The sequence below is a fragment of the Medicago sativa genome, chromosome 4, assembly GCF_051527215.1.
Source record: "Medicago sativa cultivar Bolivia chromosome 4, Bolivia_mono, whole genome shotgun sequence".
Taxonomy (NCBI): domain Eukaryota; kingdom Viridiplantae; phylum Streptophyta; class Magnoliopsida; order Fabales; family Fabaceae; genus Medicago; species Medicago sativa.
Window position 1 is genome coordinate 19,882,280 of NC_140752.1, and position 17,101 is coordinate 19,899,380.

General features: G+C 32.6%; 1 protein-coding gene and 1 pseudogene across 2 annotated transcripts; one reads left to right on the forward strand and one right to left on the reverse strand.

Annotated features, from left to right (window-relative positions):
* The first annotated feature begins 403 nt into the window (after positions 1 to 403).
* On the forward strand, positions 404 to 5,742 carry LOC146927053 (pentatricopeptide repeat-containing protein At1g09220, mitochondrial pseudogene; annotated as a pseudogene). The gene is made up of 2 exons (XR_015005585.1): positions 404 to 3,658; positions 5,483 to 5,742. The product of XR_015005585.1 is annotated as a pentatricopeptide repeat-containing protein At1g09220, mitochondrial pseudogene (transcript).
* Positions 5,743 to 8,205: 2,463 nt separating this feature from the next.
* On the reverse strand, positions 8,206 to 12,125 carry LOC146927054 (uncharacterized). Its single transcript, XM_085700456.1, has 7 exons — positions 11,874 to 12,125; positions 11,728 to 11,784; positions 10,676 to 10,801; positions 10,007 to 10,076; positions 9,500 to 9,592; positions 9,283 to 9,396; positions 8,206 to 8,502 (listed from the first exon to the last, which is right to left on the reverse strand). Exons 1-7 carry the CDS (start codon positions 12,044 to 12,046, stop codon positions 8,446 to 8,448), a joined length of 690 nt encoding a protein of 229 aa, XP_085556582.1. The 5' UTR covers positions 12,047 to 12,125; the 3' UTR covers positions 8,206 to 8,445.
* Between the last annotated feature and the right edge of the window lie 4,976 nt (positions 12,126 to 17,101).

Below are 17,101 nucleotides of genomic sequence, written 5' to 3' on the forward strand. Positions count from 1 at the left end.
TCCCCCAAGGACCAACAAAAATACGGGTACCTAAGTGTGAAATTGTTTATGTTCACGGCACATGATGGGAGAATAACATGACATATTTTCTTGTCATTAAAGCCTCGTATTTTCTTTCATCGGAGCTATTTAATCTATTGATTATGCACTACATTGTTTGATCATAATGATGCTTGTTTACGAGTTTAGAGTCGTTTATATTGGAAGCGTTTTCTGAGGTGTCGCCTTCTCTATTCGATGTGATGGGTCTGGTGTCTCCATTTGATTTAATATAATTTTTTTAGAGGAATAAACTTATCATATCCAAATTAAACCATATAAAATTATATCAAATCAGTTCAAAATATCTATTTAGAAGTCATACAAACAAGTTGAACAACGAGTATTTAACTTTTTGAATTAGAACCGATCCAAACCAAACTGCAAACACAATGACACTATGCTTCAAAACAATGTATGTTTTATGTGTCAACTGCAATTACCCCGCGAAGTTCAGACTTTTTCAACTCAAACAACGACAAAAAACAGAACATATATAATTTCCAGCATAACATGACCTGTTTAACGTTGCTATTAACAAACAATGTCACATATGAAGTTGAATCGCCATGTTTCATCCTGTATTGGAAAATCAATATTTCATAAAACCATTCATCAAAATCCCAAACCAAAGCACCCACAACACTTCCTCTCTCTTCTTCTCAACAACCCTTCACCTCACCACCATTTTCTCCAACAACTTCACTCTCAAATCATCACTTCTTCACTCTTCCACCATTACCCTTTTCACAATAACCTTACTTCATTACTCCTCTTCAACAACCTTATACGTTCATATTCTCTCTCCCTTTTCCCTCATGAATCCCTTAAATTCTTCACACACACTCTCAACAACCTCACACACACTCTTTCACTTGATTCATTCACATTGACCTTTTTAGCTCATGCTTGTGCAAATTTAAACACAACCCATTTTGGTTTTCACCTTCATTGTGTTGTTATTAAAATGGGTTTTGAGAATCATGTCTTTGTGCAAACTGGGTTGCTTCATATGTACTCAAATTGGGGTTTTTTGGTTGATGCAGCTCAGGTGTTCGGTGAAATGCAGGAGAGAAATACGGTTACTTGGAATGTTTTTATTAGTGGTTTGATTAAATGGGGTCAGCTTGAGTTTGCGAGGTCGGTTTTTGATCAAATGGTGGTTCGGAGTGTGGTGTCGTGGACTCTTGTGATTGATGGGTATACGAGGATGAATAAGCCTTTTAAAGCTTTGGCTTTGTTTAGGAAAATGATTGAGGTTGATGGGATAGAGCCTAATGAGGTTACTCTTTTAACTGTTTTTCCTGCTATTGCTAATCTTGGGAATGTTGAGGTGTGTGAGTCGGTTCATGGGTATGTGGAGAAGAGAGGGTTTAATGCGGTTGATATAAGGATTTTGAATGCGTTGATTGATTTGTATGCTAAGTGTGGATGTATAGAGAGTGCGAGTAGATTGTTTTCGGAGATGCCTGACTGGAGGAGGAATTCGGTGTCGTGGAATACGGTTATGTCTGGTTATGCTATATTTGGGATGGTGAGGGAGGTTGTGGATACTTTTGAAAAAATGGAAAAGGCTGGTGTGCGGCCGAATCATGTGGCATTCCTCAGTATTTTGAGTGCTTGTAGTCACAGTGGATTGGTTGAGGAGGGGCTTGAGTTTTTCGGTAAAATGGTGAATGATTACGGACTTGTGCCGGATGTCAAGCACTATGGTTGTGTGATAGATATGCTTGGGAGGGCAGGGAGGTTAGAAGAAGCTGAGCAGGTTGCTTTGCAGGTTCCCCGTGAGGTCGCGAATGATGTTATTTGGAGGACGCTTCTTGGTGCTTGTAGCGTTCATGACAATGTTGAAATTGGTAAGAGGGTGACCAAGAAGATACTGGAGATGAAGAAGGGACATGGTGGTGATTATGTTCTAATGTCCAATATTTTTGCTGGTGTTGGGAGATTCAAAGATGTTGAGAGGTTAAGGGAAATGATAGATAAAAGAAATGTCTTTAAACTTCCGGGCTACAGTATAGTCTAAATTTCATGTGATATGTACAATACAACCATATAGCCATATAGGTGATAACATTTGATACAGATAGATCATCGTTCTGTCTTTCTTGCTTGGAGAGAGGTGGTAATGAACATAGGAGAAGTACCTTGTAAGGGTCACTAACCACTAGACCAAATGTCTCTTGGCAGGTCATTGCTCTTTTGCTTCAGATATTCTGAACTAGCTCAAGTCATCAAATTGAAGTAATATTTACTGCCAATTACTTTGTCCTTTAATTGATCCTGTGTCCTGATGCATATAAGAATCCTTAAAATATCATTTGAATTGACATAAATTATGTTTTGATCCGAAGCATCAGGTTTGATTGAAGAAAAATTATAATCGAACTTTTGGAAGCAGAAAAACCTTATTTTATTTTATTTTTTGATTAAGAAAAACCTTATATTTTGTTGTAAAGTTCCATACATCAAACCACCTTTAGCAAAAGCTTCATAAGCTGTTCTGATAAACTTTGCACTGGCTTTTTTTGAACTGTTTATATAAGCTATCCTGAAGAGCATATCAAAATAAGCTCGAACTTATAGCTTCTATAAATATTATTTGAGTAAGCTATGTCACAAGATCTTATTGCCTCAGATAAGTTAAAATGGGATTTTCCAATCACTCTTAACATTTCTCTTTTATGTCTGAATTTGCAGTTTGGGAAAGATGAGATCATCTTTATCATCTGTTCATGAATATTGTAAAAACTTTTTATGATTCTAAGTATTAAACGGACCAGCAAAGTCGTGGTCGGGATACCATAGGGGACTTGTTTGGATCACAGTTTCTAAAATAATTTTTGTTTATGAATCACAGGAAATAGTAAACTATGTGAACATAACCTGCCATGTGAACTCTTGAAAGCTTTTGGTTCAGTTTAATGATGTAGTAGGCTTGGTTTCGTTACCAGTGTTGCAAAATGTGTATTAGTTTTGTTAGTGGATAGTTTAATTACTATGTCATTTGGACTATGCAGAAACTATTTGCGCATATTTTGTTGTAAAAGTCTAGATTGTTTGAGATAGAGACATATATGTTTTGATTTGCTTTTTAACATTTTCTTTGGTGTCCTTTCTGTCATGAGGCCATTTGTGTTCTTAATTTCTGCTACTACTTATCTGTCATGTTTCCAACTTTTATCCTCCCACTTCCTGTTTCTTCTTAGTAATCACTTCTACTATTTCACTTGTGTTGTATTCATTGTATGAGTTGGTATTTGCATGATTATGCAGCATCCTTTATCTTTTTTTATTTCTTATAATCAGTGGTGATTTTATGGGATTATGAAAGATTCACATTGCAATCTTTCTCAATTCTCATGATTACATTTGTATGGTAACGTTGCAATTGAGGTAGATTCTTAACCTTAACGATACTATCAAACACCTTATCTTGCTCCTTTCCACTTTTCATTGTTCACGACCTAGTTCTTCATTGTTCTCATTGATCTCAATTCCCATTTACCATGACCAAACAGCAAGCTAATTTTTGGCAGAGCTGAGAAGTGTGTAAATGGCTTCTGGTTTTCAAGCTGATGTAAAAGCTTTGCAAAAGGGTTTGTCCGCTAGGTATTTGGTGAGTCCAAGAATCTTAACACTTTTACAGAAAAAATTACTATTTATATTGCAAACTTTTTCAAGACCGCTAAGCACGTGAGAAACTATATTGCATCTAACTATCTTCAATTTCCTGGTATCTATTGTGTCTGGAAGCTTCTCTTTGTTGATTACTAGATAGTAGGACCTGTTATCACCTCAATACAGGCCTTGGTATTTAACACGAATATAGTAATAGTATTGCCTGTGCTCCATCTTACTCATTTCTTGGTACCTTTCAACTGATTAATCCTTCCTAATCCTAATACAACATTTCAGTGCTTTTTCGTTTCTCATTTCTTGGTACCTGTTAGTGTTTTCGTTGTTTTTTGAAAAATTGCAATATATTGTCTATATGAATTAGTTAATGTGTGCATTTTAAGATTCATGAATTATTGAATATAAAATGTTTTTATTAGTGTTGTTGAATGAGAGAAAACAAAGGCATAATGTTGTAAAACTGTGGTTCAACTTTCAACAGCACATCAGAGTCTATTTTAAGATTCATGAATTATTGAGTATAAAATGTTTTTATATAGACTCCAGGATATTATTCCTATTTACAAGATATGATATGCCTGTATAATAATCTTATACAATAAATATAAAGATCCTACTATATTTTCAACAATTAGAATGGTGTGCTGGATTGTTTTGATGATACTAAATGCATTGGGTTTAAGGTTAGAGAAATGATATTTGAACAACCATTTTATAACAATTTTTTTGACAACTTTCTCTCACATACTCACATTACATTTTTACTTTCTCTCTCTATTACTTTGGTTTTCGTGTCAATACATGTTTTTCTTTGTAAAAATATGGTTGTCTATTTGGTTGTCAAACAAATAGATGTTCAAATAACACTATTCTAATATATTGTTCAGTACCATCTATTGCTCTCTTATATTTTATCTTGGTCATTTTGTTATGTTTTTAAGACCCTTTTACTACTATTTGTTGAATTTTGCTCTCCACCCAGCACTTTTCGCTCCCACCCTGCAACCAGTCCGAAAATACCCCTGCGCTAGTTAACTAGCGCAAGTGTAAAAAAGTGTAAAAAAAGAGGGACTTAAATTTTACACTTGCGTGACTTAAGTCACGCGGCGTGAGTTAACTCACGTAGAAATTAACACTTACGTGAGTTAACTCACGCAAAAATTAATACTTACGTGAGTTAACTCACGCTGGTATTGTTTTTCTAAACTCAGCCTTTCACTGTAATGAGAAAGAATAGTGGGGACCACAAGCAAGAGAAGGGAGAGTGTTGATGAAGAGAATAGTTTCTTTCTGTTCATCTTCAATTAATCTAAAGTATTCCCACTAAAGAATGGTATTGAGCACAGGTTCAGCTTGGAAAGCAACCCAGTTTGCTTTCATGGATTCCACAATACTCCCACTAAAGTATTCCTTTTCTTCACTCTGCAAATTCCCCATCAACCTTGGATTCTCCGTTACACATATATCTTCATCACTAGAATATCGCTTCTCCTCTTCATCAACACTCTCCCTTCTCTTGCTTGTGGTCCCCACTATTCTTTCTCATTACATTGAAAGACTGCGTGAGTTTAGAAAAACAATACCAGCGTGAGTTAACTCACGTAAGTGTTAATTTCTGCGTGAGTTAACTCACGCCGCGTGACTTAAGTCACGCAAGTGTAAAATTTAAGTCCTTCTTTTTTTACACTTTTTTACACTTGCGCTAGTTAACTAGCGCAGGGGTATTTTCGGACTGGTTGCACGGTGGGAGCGAAAAGTGCTAGGTGGAAAGCGAAATTCCTATTTGTTTGTTTTCTGTTTGTAGGAATGAGCATGGAGCCAAGTGAAGGTTTTGATCCAATAGTGATGCTTCCAAGCCATACAAGTCATACCTCTCTTGTAGTTTTGGGGTTTAGGGGAATCCAATGATTGAATCTTCTTAAACCCATATTCTCTCTTCTAGTTATAAATTGAGTTTCTAATTCAAACTTGTGTTTTTATAATGTAAAAAAATATGAACTATGGATTTGCATAATCTTAGATATTAATTAAGAAATGAAAATGAAGATTAATATTTATTGCCAATTACTTTGTCTTTAACTAATCATGTGTCCCGGTGCATATAAGAATTTTTAAAATATTATTTGAATTGATCTAAAATATGTTTTGATCCGAAGCATCAGGTTTGATTGAAGAAAAGGTATAATCCATTTTCTAGAAGCAGAAAAACCTTATATTTTGTTGTAAAGTTCCATACAACAAACCATCTTTAGCAAAAGCTCCGTAAGCTAAAAACGTTGAGCTTTCTAATGATCAAATATATCTTTATTTGGAGTGGCCCTTTGGATAGATGTGGTTATGTTGCACTCTCGATTTGCTCGTTTAGTAGTGATCCTTATGTTAATGTAGCTGATATGTGGAGGTAAGGGTGGGGAGCGGATGAACAAGGGTGGAGAAAAGATTGTTTGCCTTAGAGGACCAGTGGGCAGAGTGTGTTACGTTATTGTTTTGCAGGATATCGTTTTAGACAAATGGGTTTGGAAGCATGACCCTGTAGAGGGCTATTCAGTCAAAGGAGCTTATCAGATTCTCACTCTTAACTATCAGCTTGATAATGATATGTATTCCGACGTTATTTGGAACAAAGTGTTGCCTCTAAGTGATGTTATTTGCTTGGAGAGTTACTAACAAGTGAATTCAAATTCAGGACAATTTGATTCGCCAGGGGGTGGTTATATCATGTTCGTTGCTGTGTTCGGGAGGCTGTGGGAAAGAGGAAACGATCAACCCTCTCGTCTTGGAATGTGACCTTTTTAGTCAAGTTTGGCATCTTGTTCTTAGCTGCCTTGAGATTTCTACTGTTCTTCCATGTGATATTGGTTCTCTTGCATTACAGGTCAGCGGCGCACATGTTCACAAAGGATATCCGCGTCTGTCTTCAGGTATTTTGGTGGGTAAGCATCTGAGTCATATGAAAGGAATGCAACGATGGAATTTTCAACAATAAGCATATGACTTTGGATCAGCTGCTTGAGCGCATTAAGCTTCATTTATGATGGTGGTTAAAGAACTTCAACTCGGGTATTTGTTGTGATTTTTACTCATGTTGGTCCAATCATTATTGGCTTTACCACAAAAATTTTGCTCTCCACCCAGCATGTTTTGCTCGCACCCTGCACTGCTTCCAAATATACCCTTGCGTTAGTTAAGTCACGCAGCGTGACTTAACTAACGCACGTTGTAAGCAATTCGTCACTTAAGTCACGCACCACTGGCCTATGCGCGAGTTAACTCACGCACGTTGGCCGTGGTCTGTCCTCAAGAACACACATTTTTGTGGACGGTGGTCACATTTTCAACCTTCAATCCACACGTTTTTAACAAACTTTAAACGTTTTTTTTACCACATTTTTGGTAGTTACAACCTAGGCTCCCATTTCTACCTATAAATACTCCTCCATACTTCCCTAATTCCTCACACCATACTACTTTCTCCCCCTCCTCACTCTCTCCTCTATTTCTCTTCTTTCTTTCTTTCTTTTGTTTTTTTTTTCTTTCTATATTCTCTTTGTGGTAAAAAGTGATCAATTTTCGTTGGGGTAAAATAGTGAGTAGCCGACTTGGGGAAGTGATCGACCCTTGGGATAATTTTAAACCTGTTTTTTTAACCGAAGAAACTTTTTAGCGTGGGTAAAAAGAACTTCTTGTGGTAAAAAAAAAACAGATTTAAATTTAGTCCAAGGGTTGATGATGTATTTTCCCCAAGAAGGCTGCTCACTATTTTACCCCACGAAGATTGTTCACTTTTTACCCCAAGGAGAAAATAAGTAGATTTAGTGAATAAGTTCAAACTTATTATATGAATTAATGTAATGTATGAATTATTAATAAAATGAGATATTATTTATGCCTCAATTTTGTTCCTTTATTTTATATTTGCTTTTAGTTATGAATTATTGTAATGTATGAATTATTAATAAAATGAGATATTATTTATGCCTCAATTTTGTTCCTTTATTTTATATTTGCTTTTAGTTTCTAATATTGTATTTACCTTTATTTATATTTGTATTTATTTAAAGAATAATATCGAATCAATAATTTAGAATAAAATTAAGAAAATAATTTAGATTAATGTAAACAAAATAATTTCAAAATAAAGTTAATAAAATAATTTAGAATAAAGTTAATAAAGTTAAGAAAATAACATAATTTGAATAAAGTTAATATAAAGAAAATAATTTTGAATAAGTTAATAATATAATTTGAAAACAGTAAATAAATTAAAAAAAAAAAGTACCCTTGCGCCACTTAACTTGCACCACGTGAATTAACTTGCGCAGTAATTTACACTTGCGCAAGTTAACTAGCGCATGGGCATTTTCGGCATGGCTGCAGGGCGCGAGCAAAATGTGCTGGGTGGAGAGCAAAATTCTTACCACAATGTAGTGGTAGCTCTTTTGTTATGTTTAGGGATATTTTAACATATCGCTTTCTGCTTCTTAACAAAAATCCATAATTTGGGATTTGAGGAGACTACACGAAATCTTAGTTTCAAACTCCATTGCGTTGATTGTTAAATAAAATACCATCTTATTTGGTATAGTTAATTAAGTGGGGCCACAAATATAAGTTAGAGATGATTCAAGACAATATATCTTCATATCATTCCTTCCTGATTGTGTGAACTTTGTAATCTAATAAAAAAGTATTGCAGGTTACAATGCACTAACAACAATGTTTTAATTGGTTATGCTAATTGCTTATATGAATCTTGCATAAGTTTATTCATATAGTAGTATCTTGAGATGCCCATCCTTTCTTCTCCAACTCTTGTCGCAATGCCTGTCAATAAGCAAGATGTACTTTTGTAAGATAATTTTGTAATCAAAGACACTTTCTGCATACCATATAGAACATGTCAACTTATTATTTAGAGATTAATTAATAGAATTTAATTACTATACTCTGTCAGTGTACAATTATTTTACACGTGTTCAATGATGTGTTGCCACGTCAACTAATAAACATGAAAAGATATGAATTGTCATATTCATTAATTGACGTGACAACACATAATTGGATGCATGTGTAAAATAATTGTACACTGACAGAGCATACTAATTAAACTCTAATTAATATGCAACAACGGTGTAAAACTGTTTTTACACATGTATTTGATCAAAACACAATATAACCCTTTGTTATGTTGATCTATAAAATATCTGCTTAAATATCTATAAAGTGAGATTTGATTAAATGTACATATAAAAAAGGTTTACACTGACGGTGCATACAAACTAAATTATTTTTTTAAACAAATTTGTTTTTTTGAAGTAAGTGATTAGCATTGAAAAAACGTTTATTGGGACTCAAATTTTTAGTTAATCACAGAAAACAATGAATTAAAAAGTGATTAACAATGAATCTGTTAGACCTCTTATCATGACAGTACTCTATTGTGTGTAATAATGTTTCAGTTGTAAACATATTCTACCATCAATAAAAGTTTGTTTCTACAAATAAATTGTACTTTGGTGGTACTAGTTTCTAACAGAATCACCCTATCTAACATAACAATGGAGAAAGCAGTAGAGCAAGTAGATATGAGTGATGGAGTTTTACCTTTATTCTTTTTCTATTCACATCAAAATCAAAGTTTCCCAACCTTGATGCAGATCGATACTCCACGATTGAGCCCTTACCCGGTGGGAACCAAAACTCAACATCGTCTACAAACTGTTTACATGGCAATGTGAGGAGGAGGTGATTAGAACATGTTCATCGAATCATATAAATGTATTAAATGAAAATCAATATGATGATTTTATTTCATACATACCCCCAAGATTGAGCTTCGATACTCAACTCGAACATAGTCTTCTTTCCTTTCAACTATTTTTGGTGTAAACTTGTCTGGTCTTGTTAATTCTATCTGTCAAATTATCAACAACTGGTTTTCAGCTTCACTTCAATGATTTGAGAAGTGCAAATAACATGTATTACAACTCAAATAGAATAGTTTTTGAGTGAATCCCGAAATTAGTCCCTAAAATTAAGAAATCGACGGCATTCCAAAATTGTAAATTGTTGATTATTTTAGTCTACTCATTACTTTCTGTGACTAATCCATAAAATAGGATGTTTCTAGAAAAATTATGTTTGAATGTCAAATTACTTCTATTAGTTATTAACTAAGAGTCTAAGACTCAAAATGTTACTTATTTAACTAAAATGATTGACAATTTCCCATTTGTGATTTATTAGGGACAAACATGACAACATTCTATAATTTTATGGACCAAAATAAGGTTTCACTCAGTATTTTCAGTTTCAATAGATTTATTACCGCTTCTATTAGTTCCTCCATTGCCTCTTCTCTGCTCACTGGACTTTTCCTGCCTTCAGGGTTATAGTTCCTGTACAATGATTAATTTTTTTTAATAAAGTGACACCACTAATGATCAATAGAGTTCATATTTTAATTGAAGGACCAAGCTAATGAAAAGTTAAAATAATAATAAATAAATAAATAAACAAACAAACAAACAAAACGTTGCATTACTTCCACAGTCCAGAATTGAAGTCAACATTCAACAGTGAACAAGTCAAGTCAACATTGGTTGGTACAAAACGTGTTAAATTATTTGAAGTAAATTATTGCAACATGATTCACACATATATATGCTATAGGCTCTTTTTGGACTAAACCTCATATTAATAAGTTATATACACTTGAGGTGCTAACTTTGTTGTAAGAGCTTACAATTGTAACTTCAAGATACAAAGTTCAAATCTTCCTAGGTGCGGTTGTAAAATGGTCATTAGTACAATTTTAATTAATAAAAAAATTGATTATATCTCCTAAATCTGGTTTAGCAGCTCCTCCTCAAAAAACAATGTATTGGAGATATCTGATAAACATCACTAAACCTTAAATGAAAAACATAAATCATAGATAATTCATATAGTTTCAGAAAACTAAGGTTAAAATTAACGTGGGAAAAGGAAACTTTACCAAGGAGGAGCATAATGAGTAAGATCATTGACATTCTCAGAGGTTGATACACAATTCTTAGTTGCTGGACACAGAGCCAATGCTGATGAGTTTTTCTGAACTCCAAGATATTCAGGCTTCTTCCCACTGTATCGGAACACATAGCAAAACAACTTAATTAAGCCCTTATAAAATAACCATGGTATATCATCTGTTGCTACAATTCAACAGGAAATAAGGTAAACTCACAGTGATAAGTTTTTCCTAAAAGTTATATTATCCAATTTCCTATAATTTGTATTGATTTTTCATAGGTTTCTTCCATTGGAGGTAATCGTGTTCAAAGTTCTTCCATACGTTAAACATAGGCCATTCTCCCAACAACAACAACAACAACCAAGTGTTATCCCACTGAGTGGGGACTGCGGTCGGCTACATGGATCAAAAGATACCATAATGTTCTATCATATGTTCATATACCGTATTTATATCTAACTCAATAATTTATAGGGCTTTGTTTGGTAACAATAATGGATAACTGGTAGTGGATAAGTTAGTTGATTGAATTTGTAGTCTTTGGTAAAATTAGCCGTTGAAGTAGCTTGTAGATATGAAATGACATAAAAATATATATTTAATTAATATTTATTGTTTCCAATTATCATTCCAGGGATGAAATTGAGATAAAAAGTGATAAGCTAAAAGCTACTTGAGTTAGCTTATTGAAAAATGTTATAAGCTATAAGCCATGTGAAAATGACAGTTATAAAACGAGTCTTTTTTAGTCATCATACGAGCTTATAAACTATAAGTCATAATCTTTAGTTCAAACATGTGTCTTACCAAACAAAGCCTAGAACTTTCCAAGTCTTCCTCTGCCTCTAATGATGTGACTATCTTCCATCTCATCTACTTTTGTTACTTAGAATCCACGGGTCATATCCAAACCACCTAAGTCTAATTTCCACAATTTTTACTATAATATAAAATATTGAATGAAAAACAAAATATCATATTGACATTCAAAAAGCAACATTTTTATTTGGTTCAAAGAGAGAGGAAAAACATGGTACCTGAAATTGAAGATGGCACCAATGGTTGCTATTTCACTGCTCCTCAATATGAGTTGTCTTTAATAAAATAAAATAAAAAATGAAGTGTAAGAGATTTGAGAATATGAGGAACAAATGAAAATATATAAGAATTAGGAAGTAGAAACCTTCGGTTGATTTGGTTGGTGTTGTTGTCGTGGTTGTTCTCCTTCACCTCCTCCTGTTTCATGTGAAGAATACGAGGAAGAAAGGAAGCATTGTTGTTTTTGTTGTTGTTGGGTCTTTTGGAATGGAATTTGAGGTTGCAGAATGTAGTTGAAGATGATGATGTTGATGCCATTGGTACTTGGTAGGGACTTGAGTTGAGAGTATCTTAATTATATAAGAACGATGAAAATCCAAAATCTGACCCACCCAGAAATATAATATAAGAATGAATGAAACGTGTGATATTAATGGTCGGAGTGGGGACGGTCGGTGAGGGTCTCTTCTCTGGTTTCCACATCCATTTTCTTTTGACTAAGATTTCTGCTCTTCACCTATAAAAAATTGGTCGTTCTTAATCAAACTTCCAAAAATACTCCAAGTTACGCTCACGTAGGTTATAAACCCTGCGTAAATTAACTAACTCACTTAGGTTATGAACTAGGCGTGAGTTGACTCATGTCGAGGGTTTAGTGTGAATTTTTTGCGTGAGTTAAGTTATGCTGAGTTTGGTTGGGAGTGAGTAAATCTTGTTGGAAGAAGAGCATAATTCTTTGACTGAATAGTCCCAAAGGGCAAATATACATATAATTGTAAGATGATAGTGTAAGGGAAATGTGATAAGCATTATGTTGAACTTAACTCAGTTAGTATGAATATTGTATATATTATATGCAGAGTTGGGGTTTAAATGTTAGACACCCACATCCTCGTATTTAAAATGTTGAACTATAACCACCGGGCTATTTGTAAAAAAAAAATAGATAAAAGAGTGTAATTTTATTTAATCTTTAATGCTTTCATAAATGTACTTATATTAAGCCATAAACAGTGGCGGATCTTGAGATATTTTGTTGGGGATGCCAAATATTGATAGAATATATATTAAAGAGTTTCAAAAAATTGCCAGGATTATGAATTGTTGTGGTGGTTTGTTTGCTTGAATGTTGCATGGAGGGCACTGGTTCAACTCCCACCAGGACTGTTTTTTGAATATAAAATATAAAACTTTAAAAATACAAATAAAAATATAAAAAAAAATATAAAAAAATATAAAAAAACAGGGTGTGAGAGTGTTTTTTGAATATAAAACTTTAAAAATACAAATAAAAATATAAAAAAACAGGGTGAAAAAAAAATAAAAAAACAGGGTGTGAGAGAAAAAAACAGGGTGTGAGAGGTGTGAGAGAATCAAACTCACGGCCAGGAGATGGATGAGGGGGTGTTTGACCACTACAACAGCCGTTAAACTGTGATATATTATTACTAATATGATATTTATAGAGAAGTTGGGGGGTGCAGTGGCACCTGAGGGTCTCAATAGAGATCCGCCACTGGCCATAAAAGTCTCTTAAAATATATATATATATATATATTAAGGGATAAAGTAAAAGTGAAAAAATTATTTCCGTCCATGTTTCTAGAGTCAAATATACTAACTACAACCAAAATTTCAAAAAAAAAAAAACGACGTTAACAAACCAAAATTTTAATTACAACCAGACTAATTTCTTTCACACATGATCAATAGTGAAGAATAATTTGAGATCCACGGTCTTTTATTTCATCTATTTATATATATGTATGCATGTGTGTATGTTGCAATGTTTACCCGTATCGACCACATGTAGTCTCGAAATGACAATTCAAACACATATTGACAAGTCATTTGTAAAGATGAGAGAATTCTAAATTTGACGATAGTTACAATAAGTGTCGTACAAAAAATTTGATATCAGAAAAATGGGTTACTCTCGGGCATTTTAGCTAACACATGGGGTACAAACTTGAAGCAAATTAAAAATAACGATGAAACAAAACCAAAGAATCATAAAATGTAAGGTTAAATATGTTTTGGTTCCTATAAATATACTAACTTTTCGTTGTAGTCCCTCTAAAAAAATTATTCGACTTTTAGTCCCCAAAAGTTTTCCATCTTCACTTTTGGTCCCACCTTTTAAATAAACTCATGTAGAATTCATATTTTTGAATAAAATTTTTAAAAAAAAAAGTTAGATTTTTTTTAACAAAACGTGAATTAAATATGAATTTTTATATTTTGACGGTTAAAAATTGATATTTAATTCTAGTTTTATTAAATAATTATAATTTTTTGGAGACATTTTTGCAATATTCTACACATTTCTGCACAATTTCATTACAAAAATACATTAGTTGACTTAAAAATAAGGACCAAAATATTGATTGAAAATTTAATAAAGACTTAAAAGTAAAGAATTTTTTTAAAGAGACTAAAACGAATAGTTGATATATTCATGAAAACATATTTATCTTAAAGCGTAAAATATCAACGCCACATCAAAAGTTCTCAAGTGGAGCAGTGATGGAATGCTTAGGGGATGTAGGTCGATTATGCAAATGAGACCATATCATACAGCCAAGATTAAAAGATGGTGGATGAGGTGGAAGATAAATAACAACTACCTCCGTCCCAATTTAATTGACACAATTTTGTTTTTCACATATATTAAGAAAAATGTATAAATAAAGGGGAAAGTGGAATATATTGTATTGAGAATGATAAAAGTAGTATTATTTAGTGTTATATTGTATTGGGAATGATGAAAGTTATATTGAAAATTGAAATGAGTCAGTTATTTTGGGACACTTTTTTTTAGAAAATGGGTCAGTTATTCCGGGACGGAGGGAGTATAAGAATTATGTTATTCTCCCAACACAAAGCACCCGCACCTAACTGAATTTTTCAGATATACTCCTGCGTGACCTTATAGCTATGCGTGACTTAACTTACGCACCACTGGCATGTTCGCGAGTTAACTCACGCAGGTTGGTCGGTTGGTCAGAGCTCAAGAACATACGTTTTTTGGACTTTGGTCAAGTGATTTTAATTGGTTTTGCACGTTTTTTATTATGTTTTACACATTTTTTTATTATATTTATGGTAGATATAACCTGTTACAATTTCCCCCTATAAATACACCTCCAAACTTCCCTATTTCCTCACACCATCTCACATTCTCACTCTCCTCCTCACTATCTCCCCCTATGAATCTCCTTCTCCCCCCTATGAATCTCCTTCTTTTATATCTATTATTTTTAGGGTTTGGTGTAAAAAGAGCTCAACCTTGGAGTAAAAAAAAAGATTGGTGAGTAGCCTTCTTGGGGTAAAACTAAATGTGCAGATTTAGTTTTACCCCAGGGAGGTTTGTTTTCTTATGGTTTTTTTAGTTTTACCACAGGAAGCTAGATTTTCTGGTGGTTTTTTTTTTTAGTTTTACCCCAGGTAGGTAGGTTTTCTAGTGGTTTTTTTTTCTTCCGCACATTTAGTTTTACCTCATTGTAAATGTAATAAGAATTATATTAATAAAATGATATTTTATATCTATTATTTTTGTTCCTTTATTTTTGTTAATTTTTGCATTTATTTTATGATTGCGTATTGAATAAATAAATTTGAATAAAGTAAATAAATAAACTCGAATAAAGTGAAAAATAAATTAGAATAAAGTAAATAAATTAATTTGAATAAACTGAATAAATAAATTAGAATAAAGCAAATAAATTAATTTGAATAAAGTGAATAAATAAATTAGAATAAAGTAAATAAATAAATTAAACAAGTAAATAAAGTAAATAAATAAATAAATAAATAAATAAAGTAAATAAAAGAACTCTGCGCAACTTAACTCACGCTGCGTGACTTAAGCTGCGCAGATTTTAACACTTGCGTTAGTTAATTAATGCAGGAGCAGGGGCGGAGCCATGTATAAGAGACTGTGGGCACATGCCTGCACTTGATTTAGGAGAATTTGTTTAGTAGTTATATATTTGTCCAATATGACTTACATCCATCACTCCACCACTAACACAAATAACACACCCCTTTAGTCTTATTTATGGTGTTATAAAGTGACTAATACTCTCCATTCGCCTATATACAAAAACATTCTTTTGTTTCATAATAATTATAGCAAACCAATTTGTCTCAATATTTGTTATTTTTACAATTAATTACATTATTCCATTATTGATCCCCTTCTTATAGATTTCACTTTATTTTTCCATCTATTGATCTTCTTAGAGGAAATCCCCTTCTTATAGATTTCACTTTATTTTTCCATCTTATGCAATTTATAATTTGTTTATTATTATAATGAGATTCGTTATACTGTATATTAAACAAAATAAATCTATCAATCTATTATACATCTATAATGCTATAAATTGATATATATGGTGTGTCTGCTATTCAAAAATTTTGGATCTGCTACCGTATATAATGCCCCCACTAGTAAAAATTTCTGGCTCCGCCACTGCAGGAGTATTTTTGTTATTTCAGTTGGGCACGAGCAAAATGTGTTGGGAGAAGAGCAGAATTCTAACTATAAAAGGCTTGTAACATACAAGGCGTCTCCTCCTCATCTACTTCAACCAAGTTTTGTTCATTGCTTTTTTTTTTTGTTACAGTTTTGTTCATTGCTTTGCTTCAGTTTCTTCACGGAAACGAAAAAAAAAATAGCAAAATTACCCCCTTATAAATAATACTCACAAGAAAGGGTGTCATATTTAAAAATAAAAAGTTAAAAATTTTATAAGAAAAAAGAAAAGATAAACAAGGTTATAAATTATTGTTCTCTAAAAAAAAAAGGTTATAAATTATTGAGATAAATATTTTTAAAATGCATTATAAGATCAATGTCTTTTCAACATTCATTCTAAACACTTTATTCTCTTTTTTTTTTGAGAGACTAACACTTATTCTCTTATGGAGTAAATAGTATCACTTAGTAAAACAACAAAAATGTTACTCGCACTCATCTAATTTTAAATATTAGTGTTTTATATAGAACATATTATCTATTACATTTTTTTAAGGTCATGTTCTTTAAAAGATAAAAAATTGGAATTTTGTATTGAAAACAATACATTTTTTTAAACATTGACTACACACTCACCATTAATGATTCTCTATGAAGCCTGGATACTTGATACGATATGGAGATGGTACGCTACCTATACGACGTTGCTGAAATTAAAATTTCAAAATTCAATATACGATATGGCTGGGATGCTTTAATAAAAAAAAGTTAATCTTTAAATTAATTATCTAAATACAAAATATATAAATATAAGTAGTATTGATAATAAAAAAAAAGTACAATTAGTCGGTTAGATACATTCGAAAATGATAACATCGTTACTTAGTCAA

Coding starts and splice junctions, on each gene's coding strand:
- LOC146927054 (XM_085700456.1), bottom strand. CDS start 12,046: ATGGCATCAACATCATCATCTTCAACTACATTCTGCAACCTCAAATTC. Junction 11,785..11,873: donor ACCAACCAAATCAACCGAAG/GTTTCTACTTCC, acceptor ATTTTATTAAAG/ACAACTCATATTGAGGAGCA. Junction 9,397..9,499: donor ATCGAAGCTCAATCTTGGGG/GTATGTATGAAA, acceptor CCATGTAAACAG/TTTGTAGACGATGTTGAGTT.